We start from the raw sequence: 22064 nt of genomic DNA, 5'->3' as shown, positions 1-22064 counted from the left end.
CATAGAAAACATCCATGACTCGGGAACAAATATCTGTGCTCATCACACAAATAAATGCCCTTACCGGGATTCGAACCCAGGACCGCGGCGTAGCAGGCAGGGTCACTACCGACTGCGCCAGACCGGTCATTTTAGTAACACCATACGAATCATTACCAAAACTGTATTTCGAAGTTAAAATCAAAAACGGTACAACTATCATAAGCCAAAAAACGTACTTATATATTGATATTGTTAATACTCGACTTATTTCCATTTCCAATAAAGCCTAAAAAAGGTTGGCAACTTCTTGTGAGCGTCAGGACCCCTGGACCACTACAGACCACTAAGTTGGTTATGGCATGAATGATTATTTTTCTAAGAAGATAAGAAGTTAACGTTATTATCATCAACAAGAATGTGACAAATGGCATTTAGACCCAGATATTTAAATTTTTTTTTTTTTGGAACTGTGCGTCCTTGTATTTAATGTCATTGATATCGATAAATATCAGGGACTGGGTTGGTCGAGCCCTAGCGATTTTTTTCTTTGTGTTGGTAGCAGTGACATGATGTCACGACCGTCAAAAAACCGGCCAAGAGCGTGTCGGGCCACGCTATTTTTCTCAAAAACTACTGAACCTATCAAGTTCAAAACAATTTTCCTAGAAAGTCTTTATAAAGTTCTACTTTTGTGATTTTTTCATATTTTTTAAACATGTGGTTCAAAAGTTAGAGGGGGGGGGACACTTTTTTTTCCTTTAGGAGCGATTATTTCCGAAAATATTCATATTATCAAAAAACGATTTTAGTAAACCCTTATTCATTTTTAAATACCTATCCAACAATATATCACACGTTGGGGTTGGAATGAAAAAAAAAATCTGTCCCCACTTTACATGTAGGGGGGGTACCCTAACAAAACATTTTTTTCCACTTTTTTATTTTACCACTTTGTCGGCATGATTGATATACATATTGATACCAAATTTCATCTTTCTAGTGCTAACGGTTACTGAGATTATCCGCGGACGGACGGGCGGACGGACGGACGGACGGACGGACGGACGGACGGACGGACGGACGGACGGACGGACGGACGGACGGACGGACGGATCGACAGACATGGCGAAACTATAAGGGTTCCTAGTTGACTACGGAACCCTAAAAACGCTTGCATGAGTCGGTTCGAGGCTTGTTCGAAAGTGCCGACTCTTAACCCTTAAATGCTCATCCTTGACAAAGATTTATTCAAATTTGAATTTTGACATGCTGTCAATATAGTCAAAAATGCATGATGCATATGTACATCACTATGCATTTAAGTGTTAAAACGTAGTGGTTCAATGCTCTTTGAGCGTGACATTAAATGCAAACCGGTTTTGGAATACTTAACCTTAAGTTGCTGACCATTTATCCATTTTGCTGACCAAATATATGTTTTTGCTCATCAAAATCGTAATTTTAAGCAGATCAGTTAAATAACACCCATCTGGGGGCACGGCAGTGCCCCCGCCAAGTCGAGCAAAAAGAGGCACGGCCGTACCATCCTTTTCTCGAAGCATTTCAGACCATTTTCAACCCCCTGTTACTCCGTTCTGGATAAAACTAGAAGCCTCAATTTTCAGCACCCAAGTAGTCATTGTATAAAGACGGTATATTCCAAATTTCATTAAATTTGAACCAATAGTTTAGGAATAATTACTAGCCAAAGTTTCTTAGTTTTGTCACTCACTGGCTGACTGACACACGATCATCAATGATAATAAGACACTTCTAGTATACTTGGAAGCTTCAAATTTAGAATACAGTTAGTGTTTAGTGTATAAATTACACAAAAATTAAAAAAAGTTGCAAATTCATTCCAGGTTTTCAGATACACCAACTGCATAAATAACTTTGTAATCTCATATCAATATATGGAATTACCAAGTTATATTTGCAATTGATTTACAGTAAATAAATCCGTGTACCTGTCTATGTACATTTATACAGATACCCGATGTCGTGATGGGTTGGAAATCTCACTACCCCATTTCCTTACATGGTGGGAGTCGTATAATTCAACTATGGGATATGGGTTCCATTGTGGTCTGGACGAATAGGCTGACAACCCCTTCATAATTTTGCCAACAGTTGCACTGAAACGAGTTAGTGTGCTCTGCGTACCCTGTTGGGAAATACATGCGCGACTTTATGTATGTAATCTGGGCAACCGAGCTTCGCTCGGTTCTGTTTCGTATCCTTGACATGTGTCGCCATCTAGTTCAAAAATGAATAGTACCTACATCGAGCGAAAGAATTCTCAGCCTTAACAACACAACTACTCCACACGAGATGGCGCGCATTTCGCCACAAAAACTCAAATAGTGTATTTTTCTATTTGTTTTAGCCTTGACCTGTGTCGCCATCTAGTGTTTGCAATAAATAGTACTTACATCAACCGAAAGAATTCTGTCTTAACAGTACAACTACTGCACACGAGATGGCGCGCGAAGAAAAACTCATGAAAACTCGAAAATTCGCGTTTTCCGGGACCTAAGGATAAGTTAGACCGATTTTTCACCCCCAAAAACCCCCACATAACAAATTTCTGCGAAATCGTTAGAGCGGTTTCCGAGATCGTCAGTGTAAATAAATATATATATAAATAAATAAATAAAGAAATATACAAGAATTGCTCGTTTAAAAGTATAAGATATAGATATGAGGGCGAGCCCTCGCCAAGTACAGCAAAAATTTAAAACAAGTAAATTGCAATTCTACCTACATCACCAACTTCATATACCCATATAAATATATGAGTACCTATAATCAATGTGTTCTAAAATGTAATTAAATATAAATACATACTTAAATATTATGTTCAAATATAATAAAAAAACTTGTGCTAGTCGTTAATAGTAGGTACAGTCGAGATCATAAATATGTGTACGTTTTTTCAACTAATTTGCAATAGGTTAAGGTGAAAGAATGTATAGCTGATTAAGGGTAGTGGAGCGACCGCTCTAGGCACCAAATGGTAAGGGGGCCGAAAAATCGTACCTACATGTGAAAAAAATCCAATAAAAAGTATTATATCGCGTGGGCGCGCATGCACATATTCCAAAATAGCGAGAGGTCATCATCATCCTCCTTGCGTTATCCCGGCATTTGCCACGGCTCATGGGAGCCTGGGTTCCGCTTTGAAAACTAATCCCAAGATTTGGCGTTGGCACTAGTTTTTACGAAAGTGACTGCCATCCGACCTTCCAACCCGAAGGGTAAACTAGACCTTATTGGAATTAGTCCTGTTTCCTCACAATGTTTTCCTTCACCGAAAAGCGACTGGCAAATATCAAATGACATTTCGCACATAAATTCCGAAAAACTCATTGGTGCTAGCCGGAGTTCGAACCCGCGACCTTCGTATCGAAAGTCGCACGCTCTTACCGATAGGCCACCAGCTAGCGAGAGGTGTCAGGAATTAATTCAGATATTGAAATGATTGTGGAACGATGTATCAAAATGTCGCAGTGTACAACATTCATAAGGGGCAATTAAATGAAAGGAGGATTTTAGTCATTGACAAACCTTTGAAAGACAATAATCCATTAAAATTGTACCTATCAATTATGTGGTGTTGCCTTGCATCAATTAAAGTTACGTAGTTACAAAGTTACGTCGTAATCTAAATATCATGTGTCTAAAATACAGTCCGAAGTGGAGTTCTTCATAAAACTTATGGCAGCAGAATTGTCGCCTGCGGTATTTCCGGACCAATACGATCTTCAAACTTTCAAGAAAAGAGCGTACACCCATCTTAAAGGCCGGCAACGCACCTCCAACACTTCTGGTGTTTCGGGTGTCCATGGGCGGCAGTTACTGCTTACCATCAGGCAACCTGTCTACTCGTGTGCCTCCTATCCCATAAAAAAAAACGTCTCAGAGAGTCAAAGGAGCAAGCGTGATGATGAGCACTAGGAAACCGAAGGGCCCTACTGAAAAAAAAAACACCGAAATGGGCATCCCCACAGAACTAAATCAAGATAGAAGGAAAAAGTGTATCTACTTCGCGTGCGAAAAAGTTAAATAGCGAGCAACATTGTTCGCCGCGCAAGTCAGTCTGCTCTCGACCGCTGCCCGCGAGTGACATACAGTGAAAAATACAAAATGGGTCGGTATTCGATAATTAACTGTTCAAATACCACCAATAAAAGCAAGGGTGTTAAACAAAGTGTTTCCTATCATCGCACGCAATCTCCACAATCGATCGAATGGGTTACGCGGCGACAACGTTCCCATCACTAAAGTACACTCGTGACGTCATAGGCTCGACACAAAACGTTACACGCTCGGTTTCGCTGTTAATCGCCGAGCATTTTCCTTCTATCTTGATTTAGTTCTGTGGGCATCCCGATACAATTATGGACCTGCATATACATTTGGCCTATGAAAGACAAGGGTTTTGATAGAATCCCACCTTCCTCTCCACTAGCGGGTTGAGTCTTTATAAATTGAGTCAATAATATGAAAAAAATTCGCGCTCGCTTCGCTCGCGGTTATTATTTCCATCAAATAAATATCTTTGAAATGGTAGACAGAATGCATTTTTTACTTACATACTCCTAGTCAAAGTTTCGCGTTTGCTACGCTTACGTGTAGGTAAGTACATGAACACGATATCCCCTATCAGCCTCATGGCCATATACCTATTAACTATTAATGCGTGTATGAGGAGGTTAAATAGGAAAGAAGGAAAAAAGTTGGACTATCTTTCTACAGAGAGTCTACAAAAAGAAATGAGATCCCATCAAAAACAAAACTTGTAAAAACACCAAGTCTCGCAACTCAGTTCTTCTGGCGTGAAAAGAGTTGAGATCCCTTTAATACCAAGTCGGTTAATTTATTCAGTCCCTACTAAAGGACCTTCTGCCGTAAATTATAGTTTACCTATAACTAACCTAATAATATCTTATAACGACCATATCAATATTAAATATATTTCATGTTTTAAAGAAAATGGACTGACTTGGCAATCGCAATTTACACCGTTGACAAAATTGTTTCATGCGATTGCCAAGTCAGTCCATTTTCTTTAAAACATGAAATATATTTAATATTGATATGGTCGTTATAAGATATTATTAGGTTAGTTATAGGTAAACTACGTAATAACTTACGGCAGAAGGTCCTTTAAGTAGGGACTGAATAAATTAACCGACTTGGTATTAAAGGGATCTCAACTTTTTTCACGCCAGAAGAACTGAGTTGCGAGACTTGGTGTTTTTACAAGTTTTGTTTTTGATGGGATATGTATTTTCTGAGACTGACTTTTTACTCGCGACGCGCTGTTTTTTTTATCGATACGCGACTATGCCACTGTAACTGATTAATCGCCACGCACTGCGGCTTATTAAAATGATTAAATGTGAGTTAATGGGAGTTATTGTGTTTCAGTTGCCCAATTGTTTCATTTAGTAAACCTTAACAGTTAGATTTCAATTCAAATTAAAATAAATAAAGTTATTGTTTTCGCCATTAACTTTCTGAAATTCATACAACATTTTTTCCTCCTCTCCGCCTCAGAAATGCATGGTTAGAATCCCACCGGTTCCTTGTGTTACGAACGAACGAATTAGCATTTAAAAAGGGTATACCTGTTGCGTGCTGGCAAAACTGTTGTTGTCAAATTGAGGGTGCTGTTCCATTTGTAACACCAGCTCTATGTGCTGATTCATGGAATCATTCAGAGTCATACCTGAAATGTACCAAAAATATTTTTATTATTAGGAACAAGTTAAATAGTTTCATAGTATAGGTAGGTACATGTAGATGTAGGTATTATGTATATGTTATGGAACAAGTGATTAATAAGGGCATTATGTATAATGCCCGGACATTATGAATAAAGCCTAGCTGTATTGGGCAAAGTGATTAATCATTGTGTAGACGCCATTTTTTATTACATTGCCCGGTCATTATGATACTGCTACGTGATCGTTGGGCAATTTGATAATAAGTTTAACAGGTTTGTTTAAACGCCATTTTTTATCATATTGCCCGGTCATTATGATAATGCTACGTGATCGCTGGGCACTTTAATAAGTTTTAACAAGTTTGTCTAAACGCCATTTTTTATCACATTGCCCGGTCATTATGATACTGCTACATGATCTTTGGGCAATTTGATAATAAGTTTAACAAGTTTGTCTAAATGCCATTTTTTATCACATTGCCCGGTCATTATGATAATGCTACGTGATTAACGTGATCGTTGGGCAATTTGATGGTAAGTTTAACAAGTTTGTCTAAACGCCATTTTTTATCACATTGCCCGGTCATTTTGATAATGCTACGTGATCGTTGGGCAATTTGATGGTAAGTTTAACAAGTTTGTCTAAACGCCATTTTTTATCACATTGCCCGGTCATTATGATACACATGATCGTTGGGAAATTTGATAATAAGTTTAATAAGTATACTGAGTGTTTCCTAACAAATAATGAAATGTAAATTGTGCTTATTTCATGAGGATAGGTACTTTTGTTGAGTAGACTTGAACAATTAGTAGTCTTTCGATTTTTTTATACAAATTAAATACCTATTTCCTTGTACGCCATCATCGTTTTAATTGAAGTAGACTTGAAAGTATAATGAAAATGGATACAAATGATTTTATTAAGTTGTTGATCAAATAGTGGTCAGTCAGGTCAGTAAAGATGATCAATGTTAAATCAGTTTCACAAAACGTACCTATTATTTAAAAAACAAACATATTTCAAATAGCGGTTACAGTTAGACGGGAATATAAAAAAAATATTACGTCATTATCCCATGTTCTCGCTACATCTACAGGTCTGCAAACCTCGTTACTGCCTTAAAGGAAACTCTCCGCAGCCCAACGACTGTATTCTCCCAGTGTGCTGGCCATATTGTCTGTAGAGTCACATTTCACGCTATCATTGGTCATACCTGCTAAACAAACTAGGCGTTTCACCATCTTTGCCATTCGTGAAAGTGCATTTTTATCATGGCGCTTACCGGTAGCCGTGCCTTATGGCTAGAAGCTGGTCTGACGGACCGAAACTCTTTATTGCCCTCTTCCGATATCATCTATGGACTATGGACCCTGCCTCACTAAGGCTCAAGGCGAGCTCTGCTCTGCGGCCTATATCGGACTTTTCGTTTAACTCTAAATCATCTATCATAAGAGTTTTAAATGATTCACAATTAGTTTCATAAGATTTATATTAACCGGGATATAAACCGTGATTACTTTTATGAATTTTATTGAAGTCCCGATATTTCGACGCAGTTTCATGCATCTTGATCACGGGAAACTGAAGACGGCGGGTGGATGTCAAAGTTGCAGCGGCTGCGCGTCCTTTGTTGTTCGATATGAAACTGCATACAGTTTCTTGAACTAATCGGCACGAAAGTATGCTGAAGCTACGCCAATCCAGCTATTAGCTTTGCTACATGTTTTATTATTACTCTGCCCAACAATGGATGGGCATTATGTATAATGCCCGGGCAAAGTACAGCTATTCGGTGTGTTATTATTACTTTGCCCAACAGAGGATGGGCATTATGCATAATGCCCGGGCAAAATTCAGCTATTCGGTATGATATTGTCACTTTGCCCAACAGAGGATGGGCATTATGTATAATGCCCGGGCAAAATTCAGCTACTCGCTGTGTTACTATTACTTTGCCCAAAAGAGGATGGGCATTATGCATAATGCCCGGGCAATTCAATTATTTGAATAGTTATTATCAAACTGCCCACTCCCAATGGGCATTATTCATAATGCCCGGGCATTATGTATAGTGCCCGATTTATCACTTGGTCCATAACATATACAGAGTGGGGCCTGTAACAAAGGCGAAGAATTGAACTGTAGGCTATTCTCCTTATACTGATCAACATTTGTTAAGTGACTTTTAAAAATTATGAAGTCTTTAAATTTTTAATTTTTCATACAAAATAAATATTAGCTTCAATGTACGCCATTATTGTTGTCATTGACGTTGTCTGTCACACTTTAGACTTAACAGAATTCGCAATACATTACCTCTTAGAAAAAACTTTCAAGGGTGATAAAAATCAAAATACAAGTTATTTTTAAAAGTCGCCGAACAAATGTTGATCAGTATAAGGAGAATGGCCTAGAGTTCAATTCTTCGCCTTTGTTACAGGCCCCACTCTGTATATAGTTAAATTCAGACTATTCATGTTGTTTTATTTGAATAACTCAAAATAGCTACACTTTTTGAGAGCCTTGAGTACTAGCCCCGATACACATGTTTTCGTCTAGTCAGACCATTTTTTGAGGTACTCCTTTGTACAAAAGCAATGTCTTAGTTCAAAAATCATTAATGTTTAATGCTAATACGAATCTATATTTAAAAATACTCGACTTAATACGTGAGTAACCCGCTTAAAATATTTTTAAATATGAGTTTTATAGTTAAAATACGAATCTAGTTTATTTTTTATGGCACTATTGCGCAATAACTAACTATCATTGATACTGAAAGGAAGAATATGACGATTTTTATTTTATCTTTTATGGATGGGTAAAACCGATTTAAGGGGGCCCAAAGGAAGTAACTAAGTTCTGCTAGTAAACTAAAAAATCCTCAAGCCTATGCATGCAGAACTGCTTTAGGAGAGGAGAACGTGATTAAGACATTTTTTATTTTACAATATAAGTCACATGTAATTTTATTTTACAATCAAAATAAACTATATATTATAGGACTTTTACAATTTTCTGTACTGGGTCGTGATATACCTACATGTGTAAACGTTATTAGAATAAGTATATTTCTGTATTACTAGACGAACTCCACTGCTTAGCGGGTAGTACCTTTACCTCACCTCATCGAATAATGCAAGCTGACCCGTACATTAAAATTTTCATTTTCATTATTCTTTATCTCGCGTTTCGTAATATATTTATATAACAAACTATATATTTTTATAAACTGCATAAATATGGCTTCTTATTGATATTCTATATTGTGTAGAAATAACAAAATAGGATAATGTTAAAAAAATTAACACATTTTTAATATTTTTTTTTAATTTTTGTATTTTTTATTATTTTAAGTACATTAATCACTAAAATAGCCATAAACTACAATGATTACGGCTTTGGTGTGTTAAAAATAGTGACTATACCTGAAATCATTAACAAAACTTATTGAAATGAGCATTCAAATCACCCTATCGTGCGATGTAAATTATTTTTCAGTACAGATGGTGCTTTTTTTACGCACTAGTGCGAGAAGTGGTTCATTATATGCCAGGTCGAAACTTCGGAGGCTCATCTGTACTGAAAAACGTCGTACGATACACGTGCGAAAAGGAAATTCGTAACTCGTGTCGATTTAAAACACTCCCTTCGGTCGTGTTTTAATTTATCGCCACTCGTTTCGAACTTCCTTTTTTTCGCACTTGTATCGAAATGTACCTACTATTTTATCACTCGTCCTATAATATATTTCTATAACAAATTATACATTTTCTAAAACTAGATAAATGTAGCTATTAAATAATATTTTTTATTTTAAAATAACTATTACGGTTTTTATAAAAAGTGCAATATGTATAAAAAAAAACTCGTTTTAAGATTTTCCCTTTTTTTTGTATTTTTGTTCTAAAGTACATTTTTTTTTGTTCCAAAAATGAATTCCTCGTCCTTCATTTATCCGGAAAAGATATATCGCATGCCCTATTTTGTATAGTTTTAGAGAAATATGGTTTCGAAGAAAGCGCGGCGGCGCCAGCCTTCCCCCCCTCTTCCCTCCTAAATGAAGGGGGGCTCTCGATGCCTCCCGACCTTTATCTACTCAGGGCCACCCAAGGAACAACCTGTGCCAAGTCTCAGTGCTTAATCATAAAATGCAGGGTGTTGTGCAATAGCGTCCCAGCCAATAAGTTCAGAGCAGTGACATTTTATTTAGTTATGTTTGTTAAGCATATTGAGTTTTCAAGTCAAAGTTTGTCAAGCTTCGATTTCTTATTTAATAATCGGATTCATGAGGAATTGAGGAAACTCCTCAAACCTTAAACGCACAGACCAATACAACAAGACGGCCCTTACAGGGCGACTCGCGGTCACCAAGCATACGACAAATCAGGTTTATAAAAGTTTGAACGCGTGCGACACCGATCAGTTGCGCCCAAGTATACGACCCGCTAACAGTGTCCGTGTCCGCTCGGGAAAAAATCTTAAATAATCAAATTTGGTTGCAAACAATGGTCTCTTACAGCATAAAGTGGTGTGGCAAGTCTTCTAACACTTCTACATATAAAAAAGATGGAATAACATTCCACAGTTAAGTCAAATTAATTATTTTGTTGAATATTGTTATTATCCGCGGAGTTCATTTATACTGGTCAATATGGTTGTGCTGAGCGGCGCCGAGGCGCGTCCATCCCTTTTTGCCGAGTTAACAATGTGATATGCTATCCCTTTCACGTAAACGACTAGGCATGGGGCCATGTTAGTTTATGTCTGTTGCGGGAACTTCGTACTGCCGTTCGTACCATGTGCTACCATTTTATGAAATATAAAAGAAAGCAGATTTGTAATAGTGAATAATTATCTAGAATCTGTAGAGTCTGTAGTGGTATTTAGTTAATTGATTAGTTTAGAATATTTAGTTGGTAATTTAACTTAATAAACGTAAGTAAAAATGCACAGTTTAGTTATTAGTTACTAGAATGATTTTTATTGAGATGCTATCACAATCATCATCCTCCTTGCGTTATCCCGGCATCGGCATTCGCCACGGCTCATGGGAGCCTGGGGTCCGCTTTGGAAACTACTACCAAGATTTGGCGTAGGCACTAGTTTTATGAAAGCGACTGCCATCTGACCTTCCAACCCGAAGGGTAACTAGGCATAATTATAATTTAATTATAATATTATAATTTGTTGCAAAACAAATTCACCACAGTACTGGTACCGGTACCATCGTCTATAATAGACATGTCCCATTCCCATCCCTACTGCTAATCATAAAGGCGCGCCAGTATTTGAAACGACCAATGGCAGCACCGTGCGCGCCCGCCTCACCCCGCAAGGATTGGTGATTTGCGTCTCGAACAATATCGCTTGCATTTGGCTTCTAGTGGGGTGTTCTGTGCTTAAACGTTATACGTATATTCATTTGTGTTGCCATCTAATAATAATTAAAGCATTAAAAGCAGTTTTAAAAAATACCTACACATTTCTACATAATCCAACATTCGCAAGTAGCTTTCACCAGAACCCGAAAGGCGACGGTTTTTTTTTTCTTAAAAATTATGTTTTAAGTTTTTGCGTAACCTTGTTGAACTCGATGGTCGAGTTTGAAACACGAATCAAGTTTTTTGTTAACTAGTGTTCATCCTAGGGATATCTATTGAAGACCAATGGATTAAGGATGAAAAACTGGTATACCTTCGGAGGTGTAAGAAGTGATAGATATATAAATATTATATTCAGTAGACGGTCTTTCTGAGTAGACTGTCTTCCCGACACTGACCTTAGACTAGTTTTGAAGTCATGATTAAAATGATTTATGAATAATGTTTAATTAATTAAATAAAACTCTTGAATCATGCAGCGTGACGTCAAATTTGAAATGATGTCATCGGCACGTAAGTTACGGGCGCTGGAGATAAGGAAAAGGATAGGGATAGGGAAAGGAAAAATTCTTGAAAATACAAATATTTGTGAAAAAAATTAAATTTTAAAATAACCTTCAACATAGACATAGTGGACCCATTTCCATCAAACGTGGCTAAGAATGATTTTCGACTGAATGAGCTTTCAAACAAAAAAAAATTTACCCACCGACCACAGTGTCGAGCCTACCTACTCGTACCTACTACCTACGCTGTAGTCACTGTATGTCCTACAATCATTGCAAGCATTTCTTTAAATACAACAGTAATAAGAGGGGCACACCGAAATAGTCGGGAATGGAATAATTAACGCCCAGTCATAATAAAGCCTTTTCTGTCACATGTGTACTGGCTATTAAGAACCACGATGGCATTTCCACAATTAAGGTAGATCAAAAACGGCGGTGAGACCTGATAACGTCACGGCAACGCAAAAAATAATTGAAAATGACAGACATGTGACATACGAGCAGATCTTGGAAACTATACGTATTAGTATGACTACAGTTCAAACTATATTGCATAGTAAATTGAGTTTTAGGTACCTTATTTTTCGCTGAGAACCACCATAATTTGACTGAAGTACTAAAATAAAGGTTGAACACGCTAAAAATGGGGCACACTTAAATGTTTATTATAAAAAAGATATAATAAATAAATAAAAGATGTTTGATTTAAATATGAGCAAAGGGCCTGGCCGGACTGCCATGGTAAAATCGCCCCTGGCTAAATATGAAATATTGATATGCAGGATTATTCGTATTATTACTACATGTACTACTACTGAATATTATGCCTCAAACTATTTCCGTTTATGAAAAAAATTAAAAAAAAGAAATTTTGTTTTTTATTTTTTTCTTTAAAACCGCGTATCCGATTGACTTGTTCTTTGGATATTTTATAGATATATTAGGGATACATCAACTAAAAAAAAATGAACTTCCTGACTTTTTGTTAAGCACATTTTTTTTTTAATTTATGTTTTAAATAATTTTTTTTTACCACATACGAGTTAGCGACACCTACTATATTTTCATATAATAATCGCGATTTTATACTCTATTACATATATTTTTATCAAAAATATTAGTTTGGATCAACAATGTCAAAATAAGTTATTTATGTATTATTACCCTTTAGTACTTAGTACGTTGCTCCTGGAAAGTGATGTATGAAAATTTTGGCATAATTAATGGAAGATTTTTTTTTAATTGGGATATGTACATTATAGGCCGAAGTTATTTTTCATCAACCCTCCCTACCCCTCCCCCTCTGCGTCACCCCTTTACCCTCCCTTAAAGAGCCCAAAATGCAGTTTTTCTAAATTATTGACAAAACCGTTGAAGATACAGAAAAAACGTGTAGCAACGAAATAATCCTTAATAAATTTACTACAAATCTCTCATTAACACTTTAGTGCTAGCTCTTATAGTTTTCGCGTGATCCGTCACGAAAGTTGGTCCTTGCTGCAATTTTCTTTAAAGAATATTAAAGTGTTCTCCCAAAATGCTTACGAAATCGTCGAAATTTGTTTGATACGACTAAAATATTGTAAACTCATGACTATAATTAAATTAAGGGGATAAATCACTACCATGGATGGGACTTGAACTCACGGCTTCTGAATAGAAACTCGAGGGCTCTACCAACTGAGCCACCAAAAGCTCATCTCTAGTTAGCGAATCTTTCAGCTTTCTACTATATGAATCAATGGTACCCCTAGCGTTATTTATCTATCATATCTATCAATCTAGAGGCCGTGAGTTCAAGTCCCGCCCATGGTAGTGATTTTTTCCCCTGAAATTAATTCTTGAGTTTATAATATTTTAGTACTATCAAACCGATGATTTCGTAAACATATAAGGAGATAAATAAACTTTTTAACAAAAAATAAAACCGCCTTCAAAAATAAGCGCGTTACAAAACACGGAGAAACTAAAAAGCCAAAAATAATAAACCTTTCAATTCAGATTTCTTATCGTATTGCAATAAGCTAAACATCCAAATTATAAACAAATCAATTATTTTTGTAGTCGGTACCAGACCTGTTCGTCGCCTTGCTATTGCCTGTTTGCCCCACCCAACCATACACAGGCTGGTACCGACTCCAAAAATAATTGATTTGTTTATAATTTGGATGTTTAGCTTATTGCAATACGATAAGAAATCTGAATTGAAAGGTTTATTATTTTTGGCTTTTTAGTTTCTCCGTGTTTTGTAACGCGCTTATTTTTGAAGGCGGTTTTATTTTTTGTTAAAAAGTTTATTTATTTGTTGATTTTTAGTGGTTCCTAGTGATATTATATGTATCAGTCCGAATACATGTACAGTAGTGAAAGAATTATCCTTTAACTCCTAACCATTGAGGAGTTGACCTTCCATCATCAGCTCAGTTGATTTTTAGTGGTTCCTAGTGATATTATATGTATCATTTCGAATACATGTACAGTAGTGAAAGAATTATCCTTAAACTCCTAACCATTGAGGAGTTGACCTTCCATCATCAGCTCAGCCACATAAAATTATTACCATCAGACGTAAATACTGGTGTACCTTTGAAAAATAGACTAAAAACATTACATAAGCCTATAACATTTGAAGAGTTCCCTCGATTTCTCCAGGATCCCATCATCAGACCCTGACTTGGTGCCAATGGGACCATCTCGGGGTTATACCGGTTCGATCAAAAAAAAAATTTTGAAAATCGGTCCACGATTCTCGGAGATATCGAGTAACATACATACAAAAAAAAAACAAAAAAAAAAAAAAAAAAAAAACATTCAGTCGAACTGAGAACCTCCTCCTTTTTTGAAGTCGGTTAAAAACTTTTCATTCATTAAAGAAAATTGAAGAAAGGAGCAACTTTCGTGACGGATTGCGCGAAAACTATAAGTGCTAGCACTAAAGTGTTTATGAGAGATTTGTATTAAATTTATTAAGGATTACTTCGTTCCTACACGCTTTTTCTGTATCTTAATCGGTTTTGTCAGAAATCGAGAAAAATCGCATTTTCGGCTCTTTAAGGGGGGTAGATGGGTGACGCAGAGGGGGAGGGGGGGGGAGGGTTGATGAAAAATAACTTCGGCCTATAATGTACATATCCCAATTAAAAAAAAATCTTCCATTAATTATGCCAAAATTTTCATACATCACTTTCCAGGAGCAACGTACTAAGTACTAAAGGGTAATAATACATAAATAACTTATTTTGACATTGTTGATCCAAACTAATATTTTTGATAAAAATATATGTAATAGAGTATAAAATCGCGATTATTATATGAAAATATAGTAGGTGTCGCTAACTCGTATGTGGTAAAAAAAAAAATTTTAAACATAAATTAAAAAAAAAATGTACTTAACAAAAAGTCAGGAAGTTAATTTTTTTTTAATTGATGTATCCCTAATATATCTATAAAATATCCAAAGAACAAGTTAATCGGATACGCGGTTTTAAAGAAAAAAATAAAAAACAAAATTTCTTTTTTTTAATTTTTTTCATAAACGGAAATAGTTTGAGGCATAATATTCAGTAGTAGTACATGTAGTAACAATACGAATAATCCTGCATATCAATATTTCATATTTAGCCAGGGGCGATTTTACCATGGCAGTCCGGCCAGGCCCTTTAATGTATTTTACATGCAAACCATAATTAGTCAAGGTTTCTCGACGAATAAGCCATGGATCGTACTTTTCTTCGAACACGACTCATCAGAGCCTGCACCATTACGTCAGGATACCTCTTTGTCGCCAGGTCCACAGTTTTCGCCGCTCCTCCGCGGAATTAACCTCCCCGCCTCTCTTTTTAAGAAACCCTTTTATTATACTCCAATATTCCTCGATAGGCCGGAGTTCTAGGCAATTTAGTGGATAGCTATATTTCGGTACCACGGCTACACCATTGCTTTGTACCACTCCATGACAGGTTTCGCGTAGTAACACCTGGCAAGGTCTGGCCAAAATAAAGGCCAGGAGTGGTGTTTCTTAATAAACGGAAGTAATCGCTTTTGTAAGCACTCTTTTTGATAGATGCTGCCGTTTATTGTTCCGGTAGTGACAAAAGAGCTGCTTCTTTTCCCGCAACTGCTAATTGCCTGCCAAATTAGGTATTTTTTTTTATAACTTAGATCTTTTTATTTGACAGTCTTTGGGAGCCTCTGTGCTATTTTTGCTGGTAAACTCTTGGCCAGGATTTCTTAGAAATCGGATTTTATGTAAGTTTCACCGTCCATCAGAACGCAGTCAAATTTTGTTAATAAATTTACGTATAGTTTCTCAATCGAGTTTCTGCTGCTGATTTCTGTCTTACATTCTGATCTGGTGCCGTTCTGTGCTTTTAAACATCTTAGCCCTGCTCTACGTTTCACCTTTTGAACATACGATTGGGACATCTTTACTTTTTAGCCACGTCACGAGGTAACATACCATACCATTTGAAGCAAATATCCTTAAGATGCGTTCCTTCTTTTTTTTATCCTTTATACCCTGCAACCCACCAATACACCTACACCTACACCTTAGCTCTAAAGTTAGGCGTTCCCAAAACCTTTTCAAATACGCAACAAACAGTGGATTGTGGAAATTTAATCTTTTACCCACATAGCTGAGTTTTGGATTTTTTGTGTTTTCGTGCAAAATAAGTTCACGTTGTTTCAGTTGCCTGTTCGATATCGCTACATATATAAATCTTTCACAAAAGTAACTGATAGATTTAAAGACTATACTTTTTTACGATTTAAATGGCATCATTAAAATTTATATACCTTTAATTATAACGAAGCAGCAAATGAATTTATATGCCTCAGTTTTGGCGTATTTAACCTTTAGCCCCCACTTCAGACTTTATTCCCGATCATTTCGGTATGCCCCTCGTATGTGTAATCGAAATAATCGCGGACAAATGTACAAATGATCAGGGTTCGAAAATATCCGATATTTATAATAAATATGAAAATATCGGATATTTGAGGAGTGTCTTTCCAAAAGAGATTGTTTCCATTTTTCTTTTTTTTAAACTATGAATGCAGTTTTTTTAGTATAGAAAATTACGTGTTGTTTTGAGATTAAAGCTCAAAAAGTCTCGCCTTGATCTTTTGAAAAATGTGTAATGATTATTTATGTGGATAAACCAATGTATGTAGTACAACAACATTGATATCAACTAACTTAATACTACATATTTTAAAATAATAACAGTTACGCTACAAGGCCACAACAAAAGGGCTTAAGTTCCCAAAAGTTCGCATCAAAACTATCAAAAGTGCTTAATTCTCATAAACATATGGTAATTTAATATTTATTTAGGTACACATGTTACGTTTGATGTAATCATAGCATTAACGTCAACTTACAATATTACAATTTTGCAAATTAAATATTAATTTCAAAATCAATACCGTGGAATTATGTTTTTCTCGATTTCCCAAAATAAGTTCAAAGTGGAAATAAGCCCTTTTGAAAAGACACTCCTCATTTATGATATATATCGGGTATACAGGGTGGCTCATGATGACCAGTATGGGAAAGTCTAAAACTATAAGACACACGAAGATCTGTTCTTAGGAACCATGTCATCGATTTCAATAAAAAGAAAATCTGCACTCTGCACTCATACATTTGAAAAAAAAAAACTGCCCAGCTAGGGAATCGAACCCGGTTGCTGTGAAAAAATAAAAAATAATAATGTTAAAATAAAAATAATGCATTTTATTCATTTTAGACATCATGTTTCAAAGAGACACTGCTTAAGGTAGGTAGGTCTTAACAATCGATATTTGAATAGAAAAAATGTACCTAATTTATTTATTTTTTTCCAAACAACTAGGTTCAATTCCCCAGCTGGGTACTACAGTTTTTTTTTTTTAATTTTTATTAAAATCGATGACATGGTATGGTTCCCAAGAACAGATCTTCGTATATCTTATACACGGTGTTTCCGTTATCACTCAAAACCTCAGACACCCCAACTGATTTTTATTTTTTTAAACTTATCTAGAGTATTCATTTTTTAATCTGATGTTTATTTATTTTTTAAATTGAATGTTTAAATTTCTGTGCAGCTCTACTCGACTTTTAACTCTACACTCAAAAAAATAGTTGCTAGCTACCATCATAAACCTTAAAACTACTTATTTGTATACGTTACTGCAACGACATAAGGTTTACCATAATGTCACTGTAAAACACTTTAAAGCTTTGTCACAGCAAACTTCAAATTGGACAGAAAATCTCAGTAAGCAAATTTAAACCCAACATTTAAAATAACAAGGTTGTAATTAGGTACGAGTTCAATTTGTTATGACTTATGACTTATTAGAGGTAAACATTAAAATTAAACTGACAAACAACTTCAAACTCGTAGCGGAAAAAATAGTCGTCCAAGTAACCAGCCAGTATGAATACCCCTAAATACTGAAAAAGGTATACAACCTCTAGCAATGCGATATGCACACTGTTGTATTACGAATTTGTAGAATGGGCACGTAAAAAATAACTAATAATACAAATTAAAAAAATATATATTACCCCCATCAAGATATAGCTCAATCGATTCTACTCTCGATTCTGAACAAACAGTTTTCAGGTTTTGAGTGTTAAGTGAAACACGGTGTAGTTTCAGTCTTTCCCATACTGACCGATTTGAATGAGCCACCCTGTATATCAACTTTGATATAATATATCGATTTTGTATTGAAGGCATATTTCGAGATTTTCACACTTTTTAAAATTTTAGGTTATATTAAAATTTTAAAAAGTGTGCAAATATCGAAAACCAGGCGACTTTTACTAAACCTTAAAGTCGATTTTCTGGACCAGTATAAGGTCCTCCCTTGGTGGCTAAAAGGTTGTCCATTAATTACCGGGCACCCTGTATATCCAGCGGGGTTATCGGATATATATCTTCGAACCCTGCAAATGATCCAAATGAAAATCTTATTTTTTGTAAACGTTTGATTAAGATTACTTTTAGTACGCGGGCGAAGCCGCGGAAAAAAGCTAGTATGACTAGGGTTGTAAAAAAACGGTTTTTTTTCTGGCTTGAAAAAAAAACATGAAAAAAAACCGTGAAAAAAAACAGTTTTTTTTCTGGAGTATGTTTTTTTTCTAAAGTACGAAATCTCAAAATTTGCAAAGTAGTTAATACTTTTATACGGTTTTTTAGACTTAATGTTAACTATTAAACGAATTTAATCAAATAACTTTAATTTCTGGTCTTATAAAAGTAACATTTACGAAATCTGTAGTTTGTAGTTATCACTATTTACTGTTGGCAACACCACCGCCTCTCCACGCTACACGCCGCATCGGGGATTCCCCAATAAACGTTTGTATACTGAATTAAAATGTACGTTATTGTTCTTGAAACACGTTACAACTCACGAATAACCGTTATTGTCGTATTATTTGTTCATCTGAAAAAAAACCATATTTAGAAAAAAAAACCAAGGTGCTCGGTTTTTTTTCATGTTTTTTTTCATAATTCTGAAAAAAAAACATTTGGTTTTTTTTCTATTTACAACCCTAAGTATGACATATATTAATTTCTCGTGAAAAGAAAAAAAGTCATGCATTTAAGGGTAAACAGAAGCGTCATTGGTAATATTGGTAACAGGATTAACAAATAATTTTTAAGAAAAAAAAAACCGCCGCCTTTAGGGTTCTGGTGAAAGCTACTTGCGAATGTTGGATTATGTAGAAATGTGTAGGTATTTTTTTTAAACTGCCCTTAATGCTTTAATTATTTGATGGCAACACAAATGAATATACGTATACCGTTAAGGTTTGAGGACTTTCCTCAATTCCTCATGAATCCGATTATAAGAAATCAAAGATTGACAAACTTTGACTCGAAAACTCAATATGCTTAACAAACATAACAAATCTCATAACAAACAAATGTCTCTGTTCTGAACTTGAATGCATGCTGTTCTTATAAAAATACCATAGTCACTATAAGTGTGCCGTTCAGATTTGAGGAGTTCGGTTCTGACCATCATCAGCAGTTCCACTGCACCAAATGTCACTGTTCTGGACGTAAGTGCATGCTGTTCTTATAAAAATACCAAAGTCACTATAAGCGTGCCGTTCAGATTTGAGGAGTTCGGTTCTGGCCATCATCAGCAGTTCCACTGCACCAAATGTCACTGTTCTGGACGTAAGTGCATGCTGTTCTTATAAAAATACCAAAGTCACTATAAGCGTGCCGTTCAGATTTGAGGAGTTCGGTTCTGGCCATCATCAGCAGTTCCACTGCACCAAATGTCACTGTTCTGGACGTAAGTACATGCTGTTCTTATAAAAATACCAGTCACTATAAGCGTGCCGTTCAGATTTGAGGAGTTCGGTTCTGGCCATCATCAGCAGTTCCACTGCACCAAATGTCACTGTTCTGGACGTAAGTGCATGCTGTTCTTATAAAAATACCAAAGTCACTATAAGCGTGCCGTTCAGATTTGAGGAGTTCCGTTCTGACCATCATCAGCAGTTCCACTGCACCAAATGTCACTGTTCCGTACACAGAACTTAATTTAGATAGAAGAAACAAATTCATATATTCGTATAGGGGCCGAGCGTGTCAAATTTTGTACTGAAGTTGATTCTTGCCTGTAATTTTAAATATGTCTCAGGCTCTTGATTGTTCATAATTTTTGTGTTGTTGCAATTGAATATCACGTAACGAGGCATTTTTTATGTTTTGGTTGACTTCAACTTACAAAAATTGACGCCCGAAAGCTGCAAGCTGCGAGTAAAGACGGACAACTCAGTGGATTTCACTGAGTTCATTTGACACGCTAAGTAGATACGTTTGCTTGATCTATGGTATATATGACATCTGTGGTTCCGTACGTAAATGCATGCTGTTCTATTAAAAACACAAAAATCACCACATGTATGCCTTTCAGATTTGAGGAGTTCCCTCGATTTTTCCAGGATCCCATCATCAGAACTGGGTTCTGAGAAAAATGGGACCAATCTGTATGCATATACATTCAATCAAAAAAATTTTTTTCAAAATCGGTCCAGTAACGACGGAGATATCGTGGAACAAACATAAAAAAAAACATACAGACGACTTGAAAACCACCTTCCTTGAGAGATTTGAGGCGGCGGTTAAAAATATGTCATGAAATCCAAGTGTATTTATCGTACAGTCCGCTATGAAATTGCTTAAAAGGCCATCTCTCCGTCTATAACTTTAAGTCTGGACGACTACGGCCACGCGTGACAACAATTTTATTTATTTCGAATGTTTGAGTCGAAAATCGTGTAGAGCCATTTAGTAACGCAGTAATTAACGCTACCATTTCTCAACCACAGAAAGTCCTAACTATTTCTTTTCTTAAAAATAGGTACTATCTAATAGGGTGGTCCAAAAAATTTTTTTTTTATTGTTTGAGCTCCACATGGTTATTTCTACACGAAAACTTATTAAAATCATTGCAACTAATTTTGAGAACAATCAGACTTTATTTAGAGGTCGCTCAAAATAATGCAATAATGCCATACTGAAATGTATGAAATGAATTTGACTAAAGAAAAAATCTTACATGGAGGTATTTTAATGGTTTAATTATATTTTTCCCTATTTCATTAGAGCTAAATAAAACATGAACCGGGCAGTTTGCAATGTTTTAATTATTTCGGTTTTTATTTTATTATAGGAGATATTAAATTTTAAATGTATCTTGAGCGACCTGTAAATAATGTGGAAATGGGTTAAAATTTGGTACATAGGCTACTAATTCATAATAGAACAAAGATAACCATGTGGAGAAAGGATTAGTCATATTTATTTTTCTTCTATACAAATGTGGACCACCCTACTATCTAACCTTGAAATTAATTGCACGTGTACTGTGACTAAAACACACCACCGAAACACACCAAATCCTAAATTTCTTTTTTTTTTAAATGGTATATAAACCAATAGAAGTCTAATGAACAAAAACGTACCAGGGTGAATTTGAGGATGTTGTGGATGCGGCAAACCCTGCAGTGGTGCTACTCCCAACATCCCAGGATGGTGCTGCAACATAAATACGATATGTTGTATCGAAGCGAAAGCATTTATTTCATTTATCCACACACATAACAAACCCACTACGATTCGTTAATAAAATAATAGCAGAGCGGCCAGAGGGTCTCGGAAAGTTGATGTGACTGGAGAGTATACTTCTGACAAGTGGTATCGATGTGATCGGTATACTTTACTGAATACGAAATAAAGACAGACTGTGGGGGGGGGGGGGGGGGGGGGGGTTTACTAAGACGTTTTTATTTATTTCTCTCCAACCCCTTAACCCCTAACCCCAAGGGGGCAAAGTAGTTGTTTAACCGCACGTGCCAATATTGATACCCGAGCAAGTGAAACTCGCTTCGCTCGTGGTTTAACTATAGAATCCTGAACTTGCGAGTT

General features: G+C 35.9%; 1 protein-coding gene across 5 annotated transcripts in view; it reads right to left on the bottom strand.

Moving 5' to 3' along the window:
* Window positions 1-22064, bottom strand: part of LOC125241845 (maternal protein pumilio-like) — a 566882-nt gene that overhangs the window by 348137 nt on the left and 196681 nt on the right. For all 5 annotated transcript variants that reach the window (XM_048150508.1, XM_048150510.1, XM_048150509.1 and 2 more), the window contains 2 exons: window positions 21602-21674; window positions 5619-5719 (listed from right to left, as the gene is read on the bottom strand). In XM_048150508.1, coding sequence (XP_048006465.1) covers window positions 5619-5719; window positions 21602-21674 — 174 coding nt within the window. The remainder of the gene's footprint in view (window positions 1-5618; window positions 5720-21601; window positions 21675-22064) is intronic.

The sequence above is a fragment of the Leguminivora glycinivorella genome, chromosome Z (assembly GCF_023078275.1).
Source record: "Leguminivora glycinivorella isolate SPB_JAAS2020 chromosome Z, LegGlyc_1.1, whole genome shotgun sequence".
Lineage (NCBI taxonomy): Eukaryota > Metazoa > Arthropoda > Insecta > Lepidoptera > Tortricidae > Leguminivora > Leguminivora glycinivorella.
Note: the sequence above shows the minus strand (reverse complement) of the source record. Positions and strands in the feature narration are given on the sequence as shown.